The sequence below is a fragment of the Vulpes vulpes genome, chromosome 10, assembly GCF_048418805.1.
Source record: "Vulpes vulpes isolate BD-2025 chromosome 10, VulVul3, whole genome shotgun sequence".
Taxonomy (NCBI): domain Eukaryota; kingdom Metazoa; phylum Chordata; class Mammalia; order Carnivora; family Canidae; genus Vulpes; species Vulpes vulpes.
The window spans coordinates 52,305,151-52,330,490 of NC_132789.1; the positions used below are offsets into that span (position 1 = coordinate 52,305,151).

The 25,340-nt window shown below is 37.4% G+C and overlaps 1 protein-coding gene and 1 non-coding gene across 16 annotated transcripts in view; one reads left to right on the forward strand and one right to left on the reverse strand.

Moving 5' to 3' along the window:
* MAST2 (microtubule associated serine/threonine kinase 2) overlaps positions 1 to 25,340 on the reverse strand; it is a 213,387-nt gene that overhangs the window by 49,827 nt on the left and 138,220 nt on the right. For all 15 annotated transcript variants that reach the window (XM_072724105.1, XM_072724104.1, XM_072724103.1 and 12 more), the window contains one exon: positions 12,768 to 12,859. In XM_072724105.1, coding sequence (XP_072580206.1) covers positions 12,768 to 12,859 — 92 coding nt within the window. The remainder of the gene's footprint in view (positions 1 to 12,767; positions 12,860 to 25,340) is intronic.
* LOC112915083 (U6 spliceosomal RNA) lies at positions 11,234 to 11,340 on the forward strand. The gene has a single exon (XR_003233983.1). It is a non-coding gene; the product is annotated as a U6 spliceosomal RNA (small nuclear RNA).

Sequence of the window (25,340 nt, forward strand, 5' to 3'; positions counted from 1 at the left end):
ACTGGCACAAAAACAGACACAAAGATCAATGAAACCGAACAGAGCACCCAGATATGGACCCTCAACTCTATGGTCAATTAATCTCTGACAAATCAGGAAAGAATATCGAATGGAAGAAGGACATTCTCTTCAACAAATGGTGTTGGGAAAATTGGACAGCCACATGTAGAAAAATGAAACTGGACCATTTTCTTACGGCATACACAAAGATAAACTCAAAATGGATGAAATACCTAAGTGTGAGACATGAATTCATCAAAATCCTAGAGAAGAACCCAGGCAGCAAGGTTTTTGACCTCCGCCATAACAACTTCTCACTAGACAAGTCTCCAAAGGCAAGGGAAATGAAAACAGTAATGAACTACTGGAGCTTCATCAAGATAAAAAGCTTCTGCACAGCAAGAGAAACAGTCAACAAAAATAAAAGGCAATCTACGGAATGGGAGAAGACATTTGCAAATGGCATATCAGATAAAGGGCTGGTATCCAAGATCTATAAAGAACTCAATACTCAATACTCAAAAACCCGAAAAATCCAGTCAAGAAATGGGTAGAAGACATGAATAGACATTTCTCCAAATGTCCAACATTCATGGCCAACAAGCACATGAAAAAATGCTCCATAAAAACACTTATTATCAGGGAAATAAAATCAAAACCACAATGAGATACACTTTACACCAGTGACAATGGCTAAAATTAACAGACAGGAAACAATAAATTTTGGCAACGATGTGGAGAAAGGGGAACCCTCTTGCACTGTTGGTGGCAATGTGAACTGGTACAGCCACTCTGGAAAACTGTGTGGAGGTTCCTCAAGAAGTTAAAAATAGAGCTACCTTATGATCCAGCATTTGTGCTACTGGGTATTTACTCCAAAGATACAGATGCAGTGAAACAATGGGACACCTGCACCCCAGTGTTTGTAGCAGCAATGTCCACAATGCCAAAAATGGAAAGAGCTGAGATGTCCTTCAACAGATGAATGGATAAAGAAAATATGATACACACACACACACACACACACACACACAATGGAATATCGCTCACCCATCAGAAAGGATGAATACTTATCATTTACATCAATGTGGATGGAACTGGAGGGTATTATGCTGACTGGATTAAGTCAGAGAAAGACAATTATCATATGGTTTCACTCATATGTGGAATATAAGAAACAGCACAGAAAATCATAGGGGAAGGGAGGGAAAACCAAATGGGAAATTGAGGGAGAGGGAGAAAAACCACTGAGTGACCTTGACTATCAGAAACAAACTGAGGGTTGCTGAAAGGGAGGTGGTGGGGGGATGGCGTAATCGGGTGATGGGCATTAAGGAGCACACATGATGGGATGAGCACTGGGTGTTATGCACAACTAATGAATTATTGAACACTGTATCTCAAACTAATGATGTATTGTTTGTTGGCTAATTGAATTTAAATTAAAAAAAGAAAAACACTATCAACCAACTTGACCTAATTAATGAACACTTAACAAAAAAAAGGCAGAATGTACATTCTTTTCAAGTGAACATGGAACATATACTAAGAATGATCATATTCTGGGCCATTAAATAAGATCCAATAAATTTAAAAGAATTCAAGACATATACGATATTGAATAAAAAATCAGTAACAGAATGAATGATCTCTGGAAAATCTCCAAATCTGTGGAAACTAAACAACATACTTCTGAATAACTGAAAGAATTAATCAAAAGGAAATGAGAAAAGTACTTTGAACCAAAAATTAAAACATAACATCTGAAACCACTAAAGCACTTCTTACTGGGAAAACTGTATTACTAAACACTAGAAAAGAATGTTCTAATGTTACTAAACATTAGAAAAGAAGGGCTAAATTCAATGACCTTAGCTTCTATCTTAAATCAGAAAAAAAAGATATATATATAAAACACAATACATGGTAGTTAAGACACAATGCTCTAAGATCAGAAACAAGGCCAGAATGTCTATGCTTTATATTCAGATTTGTACTGAAAGATCTAGTAAGTGCAACAAGAAATTTTTAAAAAGTAAAAACCATCCAGATCAGAGAGCAAGAAATAAAATAAAATTGTATTTATTCATAGACAACCTGATTGTCTACATAGAAAATCTGACAGAATCTTTTTTTTTTAATCTGACAGAATCTACAATAAAGCTATATAAACGAGTTTAGCAAGGCTATGGGAAATAACAATACCCAAAAATTTATTATATTTCTATATGCTAGCAACAATCAGAAATTGAAAATAAAACCAATACCATTTATTTTGCTTCCTATTTTTGAGTGTAGTATGATTGAAGATGGTTTATATTTTCAGAAATTTTAGGTCTTTTGCAGCTTAGTTTTTACATTTATTTCATAACTTGGTTTTATTATAGATGAAAATGTCACAAAGATATGTAACTCCCAATGGAAGTAGTGCTTTACTAGCTCTATTTATTAGATCATGGTACTCATTTTTCAATTCCACCCAAAGGATGATAAATTTCTATCTTCTGTGATGCCAAGCAGTTTTTCTTGAAAATGAATGGAAAGATTTCTAATGTTATTATATTTTAACAAATAGGTTCAAAATCTATTAAACCTTTCATTGGGAAGATGAGAACATTTTATTTCCAATGTTTTTAAGAGGCAGACTTATCTGTTTTAATAAGTGGCATTATTTTTGTCAACAAAATCACATACAGATGGGAACATTTCCAAATATCCATTTTCAAAATGCTCTCTCCATGGCACAAATTTCTTTCAAAATGCAGCTACTTTATCACTCACTGATACATGTCACCTTCACCTTGAACAGACAATTTGTCACTGCTGCCCAACCCCCAATCCCAACTCCTAGGCAGCATACTACTGAAAACCACTTGCTAGCACAGAAAAGCTCAGCATATTTGGAACACTTGACATTTTATAAAAAGAAATTGCTACAACATTTAGTTTGACCATTCTTTTAAGTAATGTGCCACAAGATAATCAGTAAATTTCCTTCTTATACAAACCATTTCAAAGGCTCCCTCCACACTGTATTATAAGGTTCTGTAAAAATGCACCTGTTAAGAGAATAAGGTGGTGGTTACCAGGACAGGGTTTGGGAGGATGAGTTAAATAGGTGAGGGGATGAAGAGTACACTATTCTGATGAGCACTAAGTAATGTACAGAATTGCTGAATCATATTGTACACCTGAAACTAACTTAAAACTGTATGTTAACTATACTAGAATTTAAAAAAAAAGAGAGAGACTTACATAATAGCAAAAACTGAGGGTGAAGTGGGAAATGCAACTGTAAGCTGCAATATGTTGCAATTTGCTCAAGGAAAATGAGAGTGTACAAGGGAATTCAACTCTGTTCATGGTATATTATGTACAGTTTATGACACATGTGGGTAGTATCAGTGTCAATCCATACCTAAGTGCTAGTAAAGCCTGATTTAATTCTCATTTTTCATGGTAAAAAGTAAGTTTTAGTATCCCCCCCCCCCCAATGCCCAAATGGATCATCTTTAGAGAACCACTTTGGAGAATGTTGCTATTCAAAAATTCTAAGTAGTAGAATGACAAAAACAAAGTGATATATTAGGATAAAAAGGCCAGTTTCAAATTTTGAAATAGAACAGAAAGAAAGAAGAATTTCGGAGTTTCTTCAATATGTCAAATGAAAGGTGATTAGGGCCTCCATAAGACCAAAATAAAGTCAGAATATGTTCACCCAGAGTTTATCAAAGGCTTTTTATTTTCTGTCTTTTTTTTCCCCCTTCCTCTACCTTTTTCTGAGTCAAACTGAGTATGTCCTCTGTTTCTTTTCTGTTCACCTATTTTTTAATCCTTGATGACATCTACCAGAACTAAAGCCACTGTATGGTACATCTTTATTCCCATGCCAATAAAGTAAGTACTTACTAATTTATCAGTTTTTAAGGTTTATGCATTTGTTCATTAGAACTTTTTAGAGCTGATTCATATTTAATATCTTAATATCAAATAACATTTTAATATCAACATCAAAGTAAGGAAGTGGCTTGCAAGTTATGGGGTAGTTGCCAGGAAACAGTCAAAAACAGTTGCCTGTGTCTGAGATGGTAATCGTTGGCAAAAAAAAAATTCTATAGTTTAAAGGGAAAAGATAATGTCTAAAAGCTGACAAAATAACAGATTGTAACAAGCATTTCTTCAAACTGGCCAGGCTCCAACAGACTTTTCAAAAGATACTATACTGACCCTAACTGGGTATGCTACAATTTAATTATGACACCAACCACACATAGTACAGATTAAGAGCAAAGCCCTGGAGACTGCCTCACTTCCTACCCCAGCCATAAATCTTGAAGGTGACAAAGGCCACCTGCACTTTGGATATACTGACTATAAAGCTGGAGGTTTTCCATAGCTCCCTGCTCCAGGTTCAATAATTCACTAGAACAATTCATAAAACTCAAAGTGTTATATTTACTATTACAGTTTTACTATAAAGGATGCACATAGGCAAAGTCAGAGAAGGAATGTAGAGCTTCTGTACCCTCTCCTTGTGTAATCAGGGTGTGTCGCCCTCCCAGTACATAAATGTGTTCACCAAACCAGGGAGCTCTACTCTGAGCTTTGGTGCCTACAGTTTTTTTAATGTGGTCTCATTACACAGGTACAACGGATTAAATCATTGGCCACCCAACTGAACTCAATCTCCAGCTCCTATCCCTTCCCCACGAGGTTGGGCTGGCCCAAAGTTCCAATTTTTTAATCATGTAGTTGGTCTTCCTTCTGGGTGACCAAGCCTCCATAAAGCTACGTAAAGGGCCACCCTGAACTGTCCTGTTAGCATAACAAAAACACTCCTATCACTCAGGAAGTTCCAAGGTTTCTAGAAGCTCTGTATCAGGAACCTGGGATAAAGACCAGAGAAACTTATTATACCAACCAGATGCCATGACCTAAAAATGGCATGCTACTGGGATCCCTGGGTGGCGCAGCGGTTTAGCGCCTGCCTTTGGCCCAGGGCGCGATCCTGGAGACCCGGGATCGAATCCCACATCAGGCTCCCGGTGCATGGAGCCTGCTTCTCCCTCTGCCTGTGTCTTTGCCTCTCTCTCTCTCTCTCTCTGTGACTATCATAAATAAATAAAAGTTAACAAAAAATTTAAAAAAAAATGGCATGCTACTTTTCCTATGTTTTCTCTACTTCTCCAACATTCATTTTACCTTAAAAAGGCCAAAATTACCAATTGAAGGTTATGATAGAATAAAATCAATAACTTGGATTAGTCTTATTTTGAGGGAAAATTAAGATGTTAAAAATGGAGGTGGGTGGGGAGATGGGTTAAATAGGTGATGGGGGTTAAGGAGAGCATTTGTTGTGATGAGGATTCAGTGCTGTGAAACAGTGTCGAATCACTGTATTATACACCTGAAAGTAATATTATGCTGTATGTTAACTGAAATTTAAATAAAAACAAAAAATAAGAAAATTAAGTTTTAGAATATTAACATTTTGAAGCAAATATTTATTTTTTATTTTATTTTTTAAAAACAGGGAGCCTGATGTGGAACTCAATACCAGGACCCCATGATCATGACCTGAGCCAAAGGCAGACGCTCAACTACTGAGCCACCCAGGTGTCCCTGAAGCAAATATTTAAATTAATTCTTAAAAATCACATTATGGGGGATCCCTGGGTGGCGCAGCGGTTTGGCGCCTGCCTTTGGCCCAGGGCGCGATCATGGAGACCCGCGATCGAATCCCACATCGGGCTCCTGGTGCATGGAGCCTGCTTCTCCCTCTGCCTGTGTCTCTGCCTCTCTCTCTCTCTGTGACTATCATAAGTAAATTAAAAAAAAAAAAAAAATCACATTATGGAGAAGAACTTTCTTAAAAATAGCCAGAAATGGGTTAACAAAAAAAAAATCTCAACAAACAGAAAACCCAGCAGCCTATAAAGGAGGCTTTTTTTTTTTTAAACTTTACCAAGCAGTTTAGCAGTTGGAGGAGATAGTTCAAAGGCAAGTAGTCATCCATCCAAGAGAAACAAGTTAAAATGAAACATATAAACAAAGAGAACTGGAAACAGTCATTTGACCTTGAACCAGCTGTTTCACTTAACACAGTTTAGTTATAAAGGAATATAATTATATAGCAAGCCCTATGTAAACACCATCCAGATTAACAATGCCATCTCCCCAAAACCCTCTACATAACCCTTCCAAAGTCCCTCCCCTTTCCCAATAAAGGTAAACATTGCCCTTACTTTTATGTCAATCATTTCTTTATAGCTTCATCAACTAAGTATGTATCTCTAATATTCAAATTTAGTTTTTTCTCATGCAGTTTAAAAAACTGAGATATAATTCACATATTCTAAAATCCAATATTTTAAAGTGTACAGTTTAGTGGTTTTTAGTGTATTCACAAAGTTGTACAATTATCATCATCATTATCTACTTCCAGAACATTTTTATCACTCAAAAAGGAAACTGTCCCTGTTAGCAATCATTCCTGATTCTCCTCTCCCCACCATGGTCCTGACAAACCACTATTCTACTTTCTGTTTCAATGGAATTGCCTATGCTGAACAATTCATAGAAACGGAGTCATAAAAATAAGTGGCTTTTCGTGTTCTAATTTGTCTATTTTTAAACTTTATATAAAAACAATGCCAAGCTGTTTTTGTAAAATCTTTGTAACAATTCATACTTCCACTAAGGTGTTTAAGGATTACCAGTGTTTCATATACTTAGTTACACTTGGTTTTTTCACTTCTAGCCATTTTTGGTGGTCAAATAATTGCATTTCATTGTGATTTTATTCTGCATTTCCATAATTACTAAAGAGATTAAAGTATCTTTAGTATTGGGGGTTCCCTGGGTGGCTCAGCGGTTTAGCGCCTGCCTTCAGCCCAGGTCATGATCCTGGAGTCAGGGATCGAGTCCTACATTGGGCTCCCTACATGGAGCCTACTTCTCCCTCTGCCTGTGCCTCTGCCTCTCTCTTTCTGTGTCTCTCATGAATAAATAAAAGCTTTACAAAGGGGATCCCTGAGTGGCGCAGCGGTTTGGCGCCTGCCTTTGGCCCAGGGCGCGATCCTGGAGACCCGGGATCGAATCCCACATCGGGCTCCCGGTGCATGGAGCCTGCTTCTCCCTCTGCCTGTGTCTCTGCCTCTCTCTCTCTCTCTCTGTGACTATCATAAATAAAAATTAAAAAAAAAAAAAATTAAAAAAAAAAAAAAGCTTTAAAAAGTATTTATTAGCTATTTGGATTGCTTTTGTTAACTAACTCCTATTTAAGTCTCTTGGCTATTTTCCAGTCATACTATTTTTTTATTTTATTGATTTGTTAGAATTCTCTAAATGTCTATTCCAAGCCCTTTGCCAGTTTTAGCACGATAATTATCTTCTCCTATCTTGTGGCTTACTTTCTCTCAATATCTTTTGATGACTATAAATTCTTACTTTTAAGGTAGTCAAAAGTATTAACCTTCTCCTTTATGGCCTTAAAAAAATTCCCTTTATGTTCTTTTTTTTTAAAAGATTTTCTTAATTTATACACACACACACACACACACACACACACACACACACAGAGGCAGAGATGTGGCAGAGGCAGAAGCAGGCTCCATGCAGGGAGCCCAATGTGGGACTCGATCTAGGAGTCCGGGATCATGCCCTGAGCCAAAGGCAGCTGCTCAACTGCTGAACCACCCAGGCGTCCCTCTTTCTCCATTTCTAACACTCAATTACATCTTGAAAATGGCAATGGTCTCCTAACTGTCTTGCAACTGTCAGTGTATCCTTACTTTTGTACGCCCAAGCGCCCTGGACATATATTTAGTATAGTCCTTAACATCTTTATTAGGTGAAACTTGACTACCCCCCTGAATACACAGCTTTCCCTACAGCTTTCTCAAGCAATAACTGTTTGGTTTCACACATCCCTTTGTATCACCAGCCCTAGAGATCGGTAAGTATTCTGCTGGCTCCTTATGTTCTCTTCCAGGTACTCTCCAGCCCAACACATTGAATTACCCATATCCATATCTAGAAGGCATGCCAAATTTAATATATTTAAGAGTCCCATGGATTGGAGATCCTGGAATCAAATGTTTGGTTTTGGGGGGATGGGGTTTCTAGATGACACAAGGTAGAAAGATTGGAGGTAGTGCTTAGAAAATAACAAGAAGAATGTAACTAAAATTATGCAGACACAGTCTAAGTAACTAAGGGAATATGGAGAAGAAGCTCACTGGAAGACAGGAGTTCAAATAACTGAAAGTTCTAAGAACTGAAAAAGCAATGAGTGTATTCAAACCATCAAGAATAACACGAGTTAGAAGTGAAGAGTAATAGAGTCAAAAGCTAAGATTTTTACAACTACAATGATAGGTAGGTAGTAATATAATTTAATAGTATAAGATTCCAAGTTTGGGGATATTAAGAAAAAGAGAAGGAGAACAATAAAAAGGTAAGGAAGACACCTCCTCTTCCTTTGGTATAAGGTAAGAGCTAACACTTGAGAGGGCTGTGGGACAATCTGTTCTAACCCCTCCCTCTCCTACAGGATTCCATTAGAATGAGACTGAGCATATAAGAGATTTTGCTGATAATAAATTCTAGAAGGTACACTGGAAGGGTTTCAAGAGTCAGAGAGGGTTGAGAAAAAGGGACAAAACGGAATATTCAGAGACTTAGAGTAATTAAGGAGATGGGAGAGGAGGGTGCCAGGGGATTCCTCTAGCGACTCATATAAACAAATAAAGGATAATGAAATTAGCCCTAGTGGATTCAAGGAAGATAGAGTTCGGAGGCTGCAAGTGTTAAGGAGTAAAGAGGAATGAATTATTGGGGCTTGCTCCAAAGGCTCAAGGAAGTCATCCTCTAAGTTCCAGTATACTACTTTAAAATCAAGCGATATTTAACAAATATGCATGCCCCCTGACTTGTTAATCCTACTCCAAAAATGTATACAGTATATTCCATGACTCAGCAATTTCATCTTTACATATACAGAGAGTCTGTAAAAACATAGTTCAACTCTGTAGTACCATCAACTGGTCATAACTGACATCTATAGATTACTTAATCCAATGACAGCAGAACACACATTCTTCTCAAGACCACAGGGAGCATTCACCAAGATAGACCACATTCTGGGCCATAATGCACATCTTAACAAATTTAAAAGAACAGAAATCACACAATATCTATTTTCAGATCACAGTGGAATTTAAACTAGTAGTCAATAACAGAAGATAACTGGAAAATCACAAAATACTTGGAGATTAAAAATGTACCTTAAAATAACACATGGGTCAAAGAAGAAATCTCAAGATAAATTAATTAAAATATATTTTGAACTAAATGAAGATGAAAACATAGCTTACCAAAATCTGGGAGATACAGTGAATCACAGCTTTGAGAGAAATTCTAGCATTAAATGCATATATTAGAAAAGAAGATCAAAAATTAATCATCTAAGCCTCCACCTTAAGGAACTAGAAAAAGCAAATTAAGTCTAACATAAATAAAAGAAATAATAAATGGTAGAGGAGAACTTGATGAAATAAAAAACAGAAAATCAATGTGGGACCCAGGAAATTTAACAAAAATCCCCTACCCCTGGACAAGCAGAGCAGGACTAACTCCATTTTGTGCTACACCTGCCACCTCCTGTATGACATCCAACATGACCTACTTATTGCTTAAGGCGCTGCCCCACCCTAGTCAAGCCGCTGGGCACACCCTAATCAGAATTTGGCTCATAACAATGTAACTCTGCCTTGTGCCTGCCAAAACTGCTTGCCAATTCTGACCAAAGTAATAGGCCAGCTCAAATGGATACTATAGGGTAAGATGTAATTCAGTTGGCCACCTGCGTGTGGACCGACATGACTGTGCAACTTTCTGCGTATCCCATTGGCCACTGGCCCCTATAAAGCTGCTAAGCCTCTTAGTCTCGGGGTCCAAGTCCCTGCTCCGCTGTGTCGGGTATACTTGGACCCAAGCTCAAGCTTGTAAATAAACCCTCGTGTGTTTGCATCGATGTCAGCTCCTTGGTGGTTTCTTGGATTCACAATCTTGGGCACAACAATCAACAGAGAAAAGTCAACAAAACTAAAAGCTGGTTCTTTGAGAAGACCAACAAAATGTATAAACCTCTGGCCAGGCTAAGAAAAAGAGAAAGACACAAATAACTAATTTTAAAAATTAAAGGAGGAACATCACTCCAGATTCTATGGACATTAAGAGGATGATAAAACAATGTTATGAACAGCTCCAGGCCCGTAAATTGGGTAACCTAGATTAAACAGACCAAATCCTTAAAAAACAAAATCTACCAAAGCTCAGGCAAGAAACAGATAATCCAAATAGGCTTATATTAAAGAAATTTAATCAATAATTAATAACCTTCTGAAACAGAAAGCACCAGGTCCAGACGTGTTCAATAGTGAATTCTATCAAACATTTAGTAACAAATTATACCAATTCCCCACAATCTCTTCCAGAAGATGGAAGCAGGGGGAACTTACTCTCTGAGGCCACCATTATCCTAATACCAAAACCAGACAAAGATATTACAAGAAAAATATACTATAGACCATTATCTCTCAAGAAAGATGGAAAATCCTCCAGAAAATATGAGAGAAACCAAAGCCAACAATGCCTAAAAGAAATTATACATCATAACCAAGGAGGATTTATCCCAGGTATGCAAGGCTGCTTCAACATTTGAAAATCAATTAATGTAACCATCAAATCAACAAGCTAAAGAAGCAAAATCAAATGATCATGTCAACATATGCAGAAAAAGCATTTGACAAAATCCAAGACCCATTCATTGTTTAAAAAACTCTCAGCAAATTAGGAATATAAGGAAAATTCCTCAACTTGATAAAGAACATTTACAAAAAAAAAAAAAAAAAAAAAAAAAACCTTAAAGCTAACATCATACTTAATGGTGAGAAACTTGAAGCTTTCCCACCAAGTAGTACCTTCTCACCGCTGCTTTTCAATATTGCAATGGAAGTCCTACCTAATGCATTAAGACACAGAAATAAAAGGTATACAGATTGAGAAGGGAGAAATAAAACTTTGTTCACACATGACCTGATAACCTATACAGAAAATCTGCAAAAACAAAACAAAACAAAACAAAACAAAACAAAACAAAAAACCTCCTAGAATAAACTATTATAGCAAAATTGCAGGATACAAGGTTAATGTACAAAAGTCAACACTTGTGCTTGCTTCGGCAGCACATATACTAAAATTGGAATGATACAGAGAAGATTAGCATGGCCCCTGCGCAAGGATGACACGCAAATTCGTGAAAAGTCAACACTTAATGCTATCAATAACATGTGGAATTTGAAAGTAAAAACATGTTACCATTCACATTACTACTCTCCAAAAATGAAATAGTTATATCTAACAAAATATGTATAGGATCTATATGAGGAAAACTACAAAACTCTGATGAAAGATATTTAAAAAGAACTACATAAATGGAGAGATATGCCATGGTCATAGACAGGGGGACTCAATATTGTCAAGATGTCAGTTCTTCCCAACTTGATCTATGGAATCAACATAATCCCAATCAAAAGTCCAGCAACTTATTTTGTGTATGATGACAAACTGATTCTAAAGTTTATATGGAGAAGCAAAAGACCCAAAATAGCCAACTCAGTATTGAAGAAAAAGAAGAAAGTCAGATAATTAATGCTACCTAACTTCAAGATTTACTATAAAGCTATGGTAATCAAGACTATATGGTAAGTAAAAAAAGACAAATTAATGGAATGGATTAGAGACAGAACAAAAACTGTCAGAAACAAATCCACATAAATATAGTCAATTGATCTTTAACAAAGGAGCAAAAGCAAACAAAACAAAAACAAAAAATCCACCAAAACACTAGTCTTTTCAACAAGTAGTGATGGAATAACTGGACGTCTACATGCAAAGAAATGAACCTACAGACCTTCATAAACATTAAAACTGATCACAGACCTAAACATAAAACGCAAAACTATAAACTTCTTGAAAGGTTAACACTGGAGAAAACCTTGATGACCCTAGGTATGGCAATGACATTTTAGACATAATACCAGGGGTACCCGGGCAGCTCAATTGGTTAAGCGTCTGGCTCTTGGTTTTGGCTCAGGTCATGATCTCAAGGTCCTGAGATCAAGCTCCATCTGATAAAAGAGTGTTATCCAAAATATACAGAGAACACAGAAAACTCAATGGAAAGAAAACAAACAACCTGATTAAAAAAATAGGCAAAAGATGTAAACAGACACCTCAGCAAAGAAGATGGCAAGTGTGCATATGAAAAGATGTTTTTTTCTGCCTATGCCTCTGCCTCTCTCTGTGTATCTCCCATAAATAAATAAATAAAATTTTTGAAATAAAATAAAATTTAAAATAAAAATAAAGCTCTTTTCACATGGCCCCAGATGCCTGGAGCCATAACACACTCTCCATATACCAGAACAGAGGCCACAGCCCAGGATATATACTTGGCCCCAAAATATGTACAAAACCAAACAAAAGGAATGTTGTCAGGTCAAGGCAAGAAACAACTAAGAATCAAAAACAGACTGAATATATTCTCCCATAGAAAGCATGCTCATGAACTCTCTATGCCTTAGTTAACCAAGTGAAGTGACAATGTCATATGCCGAACCACACAAAGTGAGAAGTAGAACAGAAATGAGGTGTTACTGGCCACTCTTTCATTCCATCTTTCTTAACCTTCAAGCACTCACCTGTGTGGCCATGGAGTGGTGAGTGTGGCCGTGGTAGTGTAGGTGATGTGCTAGAGGTCACAATCAAACTCTTGCGGTTACTTGTCCGACAACTGCAATGAAAACAGAATGTCAGTTATAACAGGTTCATCAGCTCAGAGAACTTAAATGGCTATTGAGGAACAAAAGAGTGACATTATTCCATGGGCTGAGCAGCATACTACTTTAAGCTGAAATGGGTCAGCAAATACTGTTTGCCTCAGAAAGATTTCATAATTCATAGTGTTCTGCCTTAGAATAACTCGTCACAGTCTTGACTTTTATCTTGTATTGCCACTGCACTTTTCTAATGTTTAGGTTTTACTTCCTAAGCAAACTCAAGGAGTTCCTCTAAAGGTAACAACCATGATTCAATTGTACCTAAAGAATGGTCATGGTACATTTGATTTAGAAAACAAAAAACACATTCTCCTATCTCTTAAAAAAGTAATGTTCCTGCCATTAAAAATGAAACCATTAATTTAACCCATGAAATCTATTTTTTTAAAACTGCTTAAGAATTAAGTAATAAGTTCATTTCACCATAAATTTCAAAACAGGCCTGAGTTCTTTCTAAAAACTGTCTTTCTACAGCATGTTAATGCCTGAGGTTTTTTCTTGTGGTTGGAAAAAACCAAATCATCATGAAAAGCCATTTCGTGCTATACCTGCTAGTGAAAATGTGCACACATTTATGTGAAAGGCATTAGGGAAACTTGCTATTTATATTCATCCAAGTAAATATTTACCAAATACCTACTTTACACCAGGCACTGCTCTAGATGCTAGGGAAGTGATAGGAAATAAGACAAAGTCTCTGTCCTCAAACTAGAATACTGCTGAGAAGAAAAATAAAGAGAGAAGGGTGGAGGAAGTGGAATGTTCAAAAAATAGTAAAGTGGGTGACAAGAGGGAAGAACTATAGGAAAAGGAGTAAGTTATAAAGGCCATAGGGGGTAGGTCACACCCAGACTCTGCAGGTCTGGTAGACTGCCATAAAGAACTACTGGAAATGTGACAAGAAACCACTGAAAGGATTGAGATCAATCTCAAGGACAAGATTATGATTAGAAATAATAAGCACTTTTCCCTAAGAAACCATCAGGACGAATCTAATCCTGTCTCACAGCCCTCATTACCTCCATCACCATCACATGCTCCAGATTCTCTTTCTCTAATTTGACAGAGTCTGCATCTATTCTCTGATCTTTCAACAAAAAATAGCTTACACTGTGCCTCCATGAACTCATTCTGTCGTCAGCAAACTCCCTATATTCAACTTCTTTGTTCAACACTCACTTTAAATTCTAGTTCTAACTGAAATCTTGCTTAACTCCCCTCTCAGTGCGCGCGCGCGCGCGCGCGCACACACACACGTCACCACATTCCTGGTGAAATCCCAACCCTTTTATTTATTTTTTTTTTAATTTTTATTTATTTATTTATGATAGTCACACAGAGAGAGAGAGAGGCAGAGACACAAGCAGAGGGAGAAGCAGGCTCCATGCACCGGGAGCCTGACGTGGGATTCGATCCCGGGTCTCCAGGATCGCGCCCTGGGCCAAAGGCAGGCGCCAAACCGCTGCGCCACCCAGGGGTCCCCAATCCCAACCCTTTTAAACCCAACTTTCCACCTATTTTACAACGGCACTCAGGCAGCTGAAGGCGACTAAAGAAAAACCCACAATATGTTGGCCAGTATCTCTTTATATTTATGTTGATAACTGTTAAGTGAGTCTCCTTAACCATACTACAGTTACCTAGGCAGTGTGTACTCACTCTCTCTCCAAGACAACCAACTCTCTGAACCTCCAGCAGCACTTCTTCCCCAAATGTCACCCTCCTCTGCTGACTTTGCTTTTAATTCAACTGAGGGTAAAAAGAAACAACACAGGAGCATCCGGCTAGCTCAATGGTTGAGCATCTGCCTTTGGCTCAGGTCATGATCCTGGGGTCTGAGAATTGGGCCCCACATCAGGCTCCCTGCAGGAAGCCTGCTTCTCCCTCTCCCTATGTCTCTCTGTGTGTATCTCTCATGAATGAATAAATAAAATCTTTAAAAAAAACACACACACAAAAATACTTCATATTCTGTTGTACAAATCTATTAGCCTAAATTTGTATTCATATACTCTACAAGAGCAGAAGGAAAGATCAGGTTCCTATTGAAGGCAACTCCCCTGACTCTCCTCTTTAAGTCTGTACCCTACACTGCCCTCCCTCCCCTATGCCATGAACTTCTACTTCCTGCTAAATCATTCTCATCATAATAAAAACATGCTGCCGTTTCTTCCATCTTACAAAAATAAAATAAAATCTTTGCTAGACCTCCCTAGACTTTGCGCAGTTCTTTGCTCCTGTGTTCAGGAAAGATCCCATGTGGGGGTTCTGTACTTGTCATCTTCATACCTTCATTTCCTATTCTCTCCTCAGCCCACTGTAGATTAGTCATCCCCATTCTGCCACTGAAACCATTGCTATCAAAATCACCAATGAGTTTGATCTTCATCTTATGTAACCTCTCAACATAACATCATTTATACTTTTAACTCCTTCTTTAATTTTTTTTAAAATTGGTATATAATTCAGTCAATAAAATATAGATCTTAAGTGTTCTGTTAAATGAGATAATTATATACAATCCATATAACAACATTGAAAACAAAAGACAGAATAATTCTATTACCTTGGAAAGTTCCCATGTGCCCTTTCCAGTCAACCCCTTGTCTGCCAACCCCTTTCTTCTATCATGTGGTATTAATTTTGTTTGTTGAATTGTACATTGTGTATTTTTGTGTGTGTTTGGCTTCTTTTGTTCAACCTAATATCTGTGTGACTTCCTGAGATATTTTTCTTTGCTTAGTTTCTAGGACACGATGATTTCCTGGCTTTCTTCCACCTCACTAGCTGCTCATCTTTTATTCTCCTTTGCTAGTTCCTTCTCTTCCTGACCTCTAAATCATTTAGTACTCTGGGGCTCAGATATGAAACATCTTTTTTCTCTCCCTACATTGACTCCCTAACGATTTTTTTTTCCAGTTTCATAGTTTTTTAGAGAAGACAGAGTTCGACCAGGGGGTTGGGTCAAAAGGGCAAAGGGAGAGGAAGAGAGAGAATCTTAAGCAGGTTCCACACCTGGCACAGACCCTGATATGGGCCTTGATCTCATGACCCTGAGATTATGACCTGACCCCAAATCAAGAGTCAGACACTGAAACAACTAAGCCATGCAGGCACCCCTCCAGTTTCATAGTTTTTAATCTTTGATGTTGATGATGCCCAGTGTTTTATAGATAACTCTGCGCTCTCTCCTGTGAGTGTAAGACTCCTATATCAAGTGCATATTTGACATCTCTAACTAGATGTCTTTTTTTTTTTTTTTAAGATTTTATTTATTTATTCATGAGAGACACACAGAGAGAGAGAGGCAGAGACACAGGCCGAGGGAGAAGCAGGCTCCATGCAGGGAGCCCGATGTGGGACTCGATCCCGGGTCTCCAGGATCACACCCCAAGCCGAAGGCGGCGCTAAACCACTGGGCCACTGGGGCTGCCCTCTAACTGGTTGTCTTAAAAGGCATCTCAAACTAACATTTCCAAAACACAGCTCTTGAATTTCCCCTCTAAAATCTGCTGCTCCTCCCTAAGCTGCATTATCTCATTGCATGGCACCACCATTCATCCAGATGTTTAGGCAAAACCTATGAATCACTGCTCATTCTCTTTTCTTCACAGCCAAATCCCAAACAATCAGCAAGTTCTGTGGAATTATACCTTAAAAATATATCCTGAGTGCAAGCCATTCTCATTACCTCTGATACTACTACTACTCCAGTTCAAGTCTATAAAAGATTTCTGAATCATTTTCATTCCATTTTGGTGCTTCTTGCCTACCTGCCTACTACCAGTCTATTCTTCATCTATCAGCCACAGTAATATTTTAAAAACCATAGATGAAATCACGTGAATTCCTTCTTTAAAAAACTCCAATGGTGGGGTACCTGGGTGGCTCAAGTAATTAACCATCTGACTTGATTTCAGCTCCTGGGATCAAGCCTCAAGCTGGGCTCCATACTCAGTGGGAAGTCTGCTGGAGATTCTCCTCTCTTCTCCCTCTGCTGCTCCCCTCGAGCTCACTTGCTATCTCTCAAATAAATAAATAAATCTTAAAAATGAAACAAAAACAAAACCTCCAATAGCTTCCCATCACATTTGGAATATAATTCAAACTCTTTACTATGGCCAAAATGATTCTACTATAAAGACTTTTTAAGTTAAGGGTCTTCGGTAAGAGTTTGTCTTTCGGGTTTTCTTAAAAAGAAATATCCCTATGCTTATCCAGCCCCTTGTTCTAAGGGCAAATAAGATACAAATATTCTCAAGAAAATAAACTCTAGGTCCTTCAGTTTTGAACATGAGGAATTTTACAAAGCATATATATGAAACTATACTTGGAAGGCTTACCCAGACCCTTGGAAGGCTTACCCAGAACAAGGGAATCCTCACTTGAAAGATATCTCAGAAACCCGATTTCCTCAACAATTAACACCCTTCCTCCTTGACTTACACAATTATACCAAACTTTTAGAAAGTATAAGCTCAAATGAGGTTTTGTATAAATTCTCCTTTATTCTTTCAAGCAGGAAAATGTCTCTCTTTTCTTTGCACTCCTTTAGTACTTGTGGCTTATGCTACTCACAGTCTTAGTGTCACTGTGGCATGGTAGAAAGACAGTAGGGCCTTGCAATTAGAAGGTCTGAGTTTGAAACTGGCTGTTTGACCTTGAACAAGCCTCATAAATTCTTATGCTCTGGTGTTCTCAAAGATAAAATGAATATAATACAAACCTTACTTGTCATTCTGGACTCCTTTCTTTTATATATCAACCCATCATAAATTTCATTGGCCTTAACATCAAAATATATCCAAATCTGATCATTTCTCACTTCTGTCACCACTACTATCTTGAATCAAGCCACCATCATCTTTTATCTGAATTAAGTAAAATAACTTCCTCATTGGTATTCCTGCTTCCACTCTTATTCCCCTGGAATCTATTCTCAACAAGACATCCTTTAAAATATAAATCAGAAAAGACTCTACTTCCAATCATGACAGAGTAACAGATAATATATTTACCCTCTCACCTTATATAATAAGCTAGACAGGAAGGAAGGAAGGAAGGAAGGAAGGAAGGAAGGAAGGAAGGAAGGAAGGAAGGAAGGAAAAAGTGAGAGAAAGAATGAATTTTTAGACCTTGGACAAGTAGTAATTCAGGACAGTGGTCGCTAAGAGAAGTAGAACAAACAACACAAGTCCTATGATTACCTGAGCTTACTATTTGAAAAGACTTCCCAGCAACAGTGCAGGGAAGAGGTAATCTGCACAGAGCCTGGCCGTCTCCCTGAGTTGAGAAATCTACCCAAGAAAAGGAGGTGAAAATTCCTCAGTATACACATAGGGTCAGGAACAGTTTATGTTCCTACCAGTCAAAAGGGGAAAACCTCATTACTCATGGGACAGCCCCCCAAAAATTTTAGTCCTAAATTGCCACTCTGGTCTTACCTAACAAAGCTTAAAAGCAATCTTGAAAAAAGATCAAACTATTTCCAAGTAACTTAACTGTATCCCAGAACAAGGCTCAAATATATTGAAAAGAATAAAAATGACATATCTGATAAAGGGTTAATATCCAAAAAAATAAAGAACTTATAAAACCCCATTCCTAAAAAAGAAATAATCCAGTTAAGAAATGGGCAGAAGGGGATCCCTGGGTGGCGCAGCGGTTTAGTGCCTGCTTTTGGCCCAGGGCGTGATCCTGGAGACCCCGGATCGAATCCCACATCGGGCTCCCAGTGCATGGAGCCTGCTTCTCCCTCTGCCTATGTCTCTGCCTCTCTCTCTCTCTCTCTGTGACTATCATAAATAAATAAAAATTAAAAAAAAAAAAAGAAAAAGAAATGGGCAGAAGATATGAACATTTTCCCAAAAAAGACATATAGATACCCAATGGACACATGAAAAGATGTTCAACATCACTAATCATTAGGGAAATACAAATCAAAACCACAATGAGATACCACCTCACACCTGTCAGAATGACTAAAATTAACAACACAAGAAACAACAGGTGTCAATGAGGATGCACAGAAAGGGGAACCCTCTTTCACAGTGGGAATGCAAACTGGTGTGGCCACTCTGGAAAACAGCATGGAGGTTCCTCAAAAAGTTAAAAATAGAACTACCCTACTATCCAACAACTGCAGTACTAAATATTTACCCAAAGGATCCAAAAATACTAATTTGAAGAGATTCGTGAAGTCTGATGTTACAGCAGCATCGTCAACAATAGCCAAATAATGGAAAGAGCCCAAATGTTTATCAACAGATGAACGGATAAAGAAGAGGTGGTGTACATACAAATGGAAGCTTACTCAGACATAAAAATTAAATATTAATTTTTATTAAATTTTATTTAATAAATTTATTAAATTAAATATTGCCATTTGCAACAATGTGGATAAAGCTAGGTACTCTGCTAAGCAAAATAAGTCAGTCAGAGAAAGACAAGTATCACGATTTCACTCATATGTGGGATTTAAGTAACAAAACAAAAGGGGATTCTTGGTGGCTCAGTTGGTTAAGGGTCTGCCTTCAACTCAGGTCATTATCCTGGGACTGAGACCTGTGTTAGGCTCTCTGCTCAGTGGGAAGCCTGCTTCTCCCTCTCCCTCTGCTGCTCCCCCTTGCTTGTGCTCTCTTACTCATTTCTCTCTCTCTCTCTCTCTCTCTCTCTAAGTAAATAAAAATCTTAAATAAAAAAGAAATCTGGAACCACACAAAGGAAAGCAAAGCATCAGAAATGCTGAATATGTACATAAATATAAATCTTGTTTTTATTTTTTAAATCACTTTCAAGGATAATTGAATTTAAAAGATATATATAATTTACCGTGGGCTTTACAAGCATATGTAGATATAAAATGTGGGACAGCCACAGCACAAAAGCTTGGAAGGAAGAATGGAAGTATATCACTATGAGGCTCTTACATTAAATGTGAAGTGATCTAATATTGCTTGAAGGTAAACTGTAACGATTAAAATTTTATACTATAAACACTAATGCAACTATTTAAAAAAAGGTATAGTTAATAAGCCAACAAAGGAAACAAAATGGAACCATAAAATATACTCAACCTAAAAAAAGGCAAAAAAAAGAAGAAAGAAAAAAACTAGTACAATTGGGCAAAACGGATAACAAATAGTAAGAATAGATTGAAGCCAATTACACCAATAATCACATAAAATATAAGTGTTCTAAATACATATTTAAATCACTTCAGAGACTGTCACACTGAACAAAATAGCAGACCAAATTACATGCTGTTTATTATTTATGACAGCCCAAAACTAGAAACCACTTCAAATATCCACAGACGTGAATGCTAAATCATAATATATCCACACAGTGGACAAACTATTCAGTAATAAAAAGGAATGAATTACTAAGTCACACAATGGATGAAGCACAAAGTGATTATGCTGAAATCATAAAAGTACATATTGAATGATTCCATTTATATTATATTTAAGAAAATGCTAACTAACCTATAATGACCTCAAATTAGTGGCTGCCTAACCAGAGGCAGGAGAGGGATTATAAAGAGGCATGTGGAAATTTAGGAGATTTAGAGATATGTTATCCTGACTGTCATAATGGTTTCACAGATGTATACATATAACAAACCCCATCAAATTGTACTTATTTTTTTTATTTTTTAAAAAAATTTTACTTATTTATTCATAAGAGACACAGAGAGAGAGGCAGAGGCACAGGCAGAGAGAGAAGCAGGCTCCCCGCGAGGAGCCCAAGGTGGGGCTCAATCGCGGACCCCAGGATCATGTCCTGAGTCAAAGGCAGACGCTCAACTGCTGAGCCACCCAGGCATCCCCAAATTGTACTTTTTAAACACGTATAATCTATTATACTTCAATCATACCTCAATAAAGCTGTAAAAAAAAAAATGTCTTTTTAAATAAGCAATATCAAAGTCAGTCTTCTGCTTAAAATTCTCCCTGTCTCACTGAGAGTAAACATCAATGTTCTTATAGCAGCCTACAAGGCTTTTACGTGGTCTTCATCTCCATTTCCTGTTACTCTGCTCCAGACACATGGGCCTCCTCTTTTTTCTTAGACTAGGCCAAGCATGCCACTGCCTCCAGGCCTTTACAAATGTTATTTCCTTTGTCTGTTTCCCCAGATAGCCTCATGGCTTGCTCCTGTACCAACTGCATGTCTTTGCTCAAGTGTAGTCTTCTCAATGAATTTTCCCCTAATCACTCTATTTAGAATATAACCTCCTTCCCAAACTCTCTATCTTCCCTTCCCAATGTATTTTTTTCAGCAGAACTTACCACTATCTAACATACTATATATTTTGCAAATTCATTTTGTTGTCTCTCTTCCCATTAGAATCGAAGCTCCATGAGGTCAAAAACTTGTGCATGCTTTGCTTACTGCTGTATTCCTCAACTCCTAGAACAATGCCCAGCACATGGCAGGCTCTCAAAAAAAAAAAAAAAAAAAAAAAGTTGAATGAATGAATATGATTTGTTACAAGGATTAAAAAATATTTGTTGAATGAATGGATGAATATGATTTGTTAATAAAAGAAGATATTTGTATACTGGCATGTGTAAGGTATATCAAACGATTATGTCTAAACTCCTTGTATGAAAATGAAGATCTCTTGACACTGCAGGGACAGATAACTGATTCTAATTTCATTTGCTATGATCTTATTTAAAATTTAAAACAAAATACAAAACACTAAAGATCATATTTCCAGGCCACATGCCTTTTTATGAAGGTACACATAATCTCAATTGGCAAATCTGCAACAGCTGCTAGGGGAAAAAAAGGTCAGACACCATGACTCAGCTGGGATCCAAAACAAGGAACTGGCTAATTTTTCCATTTCAACAGTTTCTGGCCATTTCCCCAGGATCCTAGAAGATAAAGAACAGGTCTTAATTCTTTCATCCCAGTAAGATGAAAGTATTGTATGTTTACAGTCAGCCACGCTATCTCTTAGCTGATGAGAGGAAACCTAGAAGCTCCCTGAGCTGATGCTCTGCTGCCTATTTCAAGGATTGGGTTAAACCAGACTGCTGTTCAGTACCATCCCAGTCACTTCGTCACTTGGATCAAGACCTGGCATTTCACTTTCCTATATGCTTCACCTAGTCATCTCAATGGATAGTAGGATCAACGACTAAAGCACCCTATGCAATCTCTGTGATACTGTTGAACTGTGGCCACATTTGGAGAGATCTCAGCCTTCAAAAATTCTTCCCTCCATCAACTAGCAGGTATGCAAATCTGACCCTCCCCCCCACTCTCCTCCATGCAGGAGCTGCTGCAAACCCATTCAGGGGGTCTGTTTCCCAGTCTGAAGCAACAGAGTATGAAGTAGAATGAATAGTTGCAGACCCCTTCACCTCTCCAATCTCGAAATCCCAAAAGTCCAGCTGCTCAGAGAAACTTGAGAGAACTCAGTAATTGGCTAACATGTGGCTATTTTCAGAATTTAGAGTGAGGAAAAGCCCACTTCTGGTTCTTCTATAAAATATAGAAGAATCTGGAGGTCATTTAAGGTCAAGGACATTCAGATGTTATTTCAGAGTAACATCCATGACAGTGTGCCTGTGCAGACTGAGAAACTAGACTTCCAAATTTATTCTGAGGTCAGTATTATAGCTACCAAAACCTGGCAAAAACACTACAAAAAAGGGAAAACTACAGGCCAATATCTCTGATAAACATAGATGCAGAAATCTGCAACAAAATATTAGCTAATCAAATCCAACACATCAAAAAGAAGCCACCCACCACAATCAAGTGGCATTTATTTATTCTCAGGATGCAAGGGTGGGTGAATATTTGCAAATCAACCAATGTCATATATCACATCAGTAAGAGAAAGAACAAAAACCATATGATCATTTCAATAAATGCAGAAAAAGCATTTTTGTCAGCATAATATCCATTCATGAAAAAAACTTTCAACAAAGTAGGTTTAGAGGGAACATACCTCAACAAATTAAGGCTATATCAAAAACCCATAACAAACAGCATACTCAATGGGGAAAACTGAGAGCCTTTCCCCTAAGGTCTGGAACAAGACAAAGATATCCACTCTCATCACTTTTATCCAACATAGTACTGGAAGTCCTGGCCACAGCAATCAGACAAGAAATAAAAGACCAAATTGGTAAGGAAGAAGGAAAACTTTCACTATTTGTGACGTGATACTATATATAGAAAACCCAAAAGACTCCACCAAAAAACTGCTAGAATGGAAAAATGAATTCAGTAAAGTCAGGATACAAAATCAATATGCAGAAATCTGTTGCATTTCTACACATCAATAATGAAGTAACAGAAAGAGAAATTAAGAAAATAATCCTATTAACAATTGTACCAAAAAGAATACCTAGGAACAAAATTAACAAAGGAGGTGAAAGACCTGTATTCTAAAAACCATAAAACATTGATGAAAGAAATTGAATATGACACAAACAAATTTAAAGATATTCCATGCTCGTGGACTGGAAGAATAAGTATTATTAAAATGTCCATACTATCCAAAGCAGTCTCCAGATTTAATGCAATCCTATCAAAATACCAACAGGAATACCTGGCTGGCTCAATCAGATCATGTGATTCTTGGTCTCAGGTCTGTGAGTTTGAGCCCCATGTTGGGTGTGGAGATTACTTAAAAAAATAAAATATTGGGGGTGCCTGGATAGCCCAGTCAGTTAAGCTTCTGCCTTCAGCTCAGGTCATGATCCCAGGGTGCTGGAATCGAGCCCTGTTTGGGCTCCCTGCTCAGTAGGAAGTCTGCTTCTCCTTCTGTCCTTGCCCTTGCTCATGCTCTCTCTCAAATAAATAAAATATTCAAAACAATTTTTTTAATAAAATAAAAAAACCAATAACATTTTTCATAGAACTAGAAGAAATAATCTGAAAATGTGTATGGAACCACAAAAGACCCTGAATAGCCAAAGCAATCTTGAAAGAGAAGAAGAAAATTGCAGGTATCACAACCGCAGATCTCAAGATATAATACAAAGCTGTAGTAAAAAAAAAAAAAAAAAAAAAAAAAAAGGCTGTAGTAATTTTAACAGTATGGTACTGGAACAAAAATAGAGACGTAAATGCATGGAATACAATAGAGAGCCCAGAAATAAACCTATGATTATATGGTCAATTAATTCTCAACAAATGGTGTTGGGAAAACTGGATAGCTACCTTAAAAAAAAAAAAAAATGAAGCTGACCACTATCTTAAACCATACACAAAAATAAACTCAAAAATGGATTAAAGACCTAAATGTGAGACCTGAAACCACAAAAATCTTAGAAGAGAAGACAGGCATTAATTTCTCTGACAGGGCAGCCCTGGTGGCTCAGTAGTTTAGCACCGCCTTCAGCCCAGGGCCTGATCCTGGAGAGACCCAGGATAAGAGTCCCTTATCAAGCTCCCTGCATGGAGCCTGCTTCTCCCTCTGCCTGTGTGTCTGCCTCTCTCCCTGTGTGTGTCTCTCTCATGAATAAATAAATAAAATCTTAAAAAAAAAAAAAAAAACTCTCTGACATTGGCTATAGCAACATTTTTCTAGATAGGTCTCCTGAGGCAAAGGAAACAAAAGCCCAAACAAACAAACACAACAACTGGGACTACACCAAAATAAAAAGCTTTAGCACAGCAAAGGAAACCATTAACAAACCTAAAAGACAATCTATTTAATAGAAGTTATTTGCAAACGATACATCCACTAAAGAGCTAATATCCAAAATATGTAAAGAACTGATAAAACTCAATACCAAAAACTTACAAATAATCCAATTTAAAAATAGGGAGAAGACATAAAGAATTTCTCCAAAAAAGACATACAGATAGCCAACAGCCACTGAATAGTTGTTCAGTTGAATAGTTGTTCAACATCATCCCTCATCAGGGAAATGCAAATCAAAACTACAATATTACCTCACACCTATCAGAATAACTAAAATCAAAACCACAAGAAGTAACAAGTGTTGGCAAGGATGTGAAGAAAAAGAAACACTCGTGTACTATTGGTGCAAATGCAAACTGGCACGGCCACTGCGGAAAATAGTATGAAGGTTATCGAAAAATCAAAAATAGAACTATCATATGATCCAGTAATTCCACTATTGCGTGTTTACCCAAAGAGTACAAAAACACTAATTTGAAAAGGTATATGTATCCCTATGTTTACTGCAGCATTATTCACAAGAGCCAAATTATGGAAGAAGCCCAAGGGTCACACTGATAGGTGATTAGATAAAGAAAATCTATTATATATAATACATATGTGGGTGTGTGTGTGTGCGTGCGTGCACAATGGAATATTACTGAGCCATCAAAAAAGAATGACATCTTGCCATTTGCAACATATGGATGGCTCTCTAGGGTAAAATGCTAAGTGAAATAAATTAGTCAGAGAAAGACAAATGCCATATGGTTTCA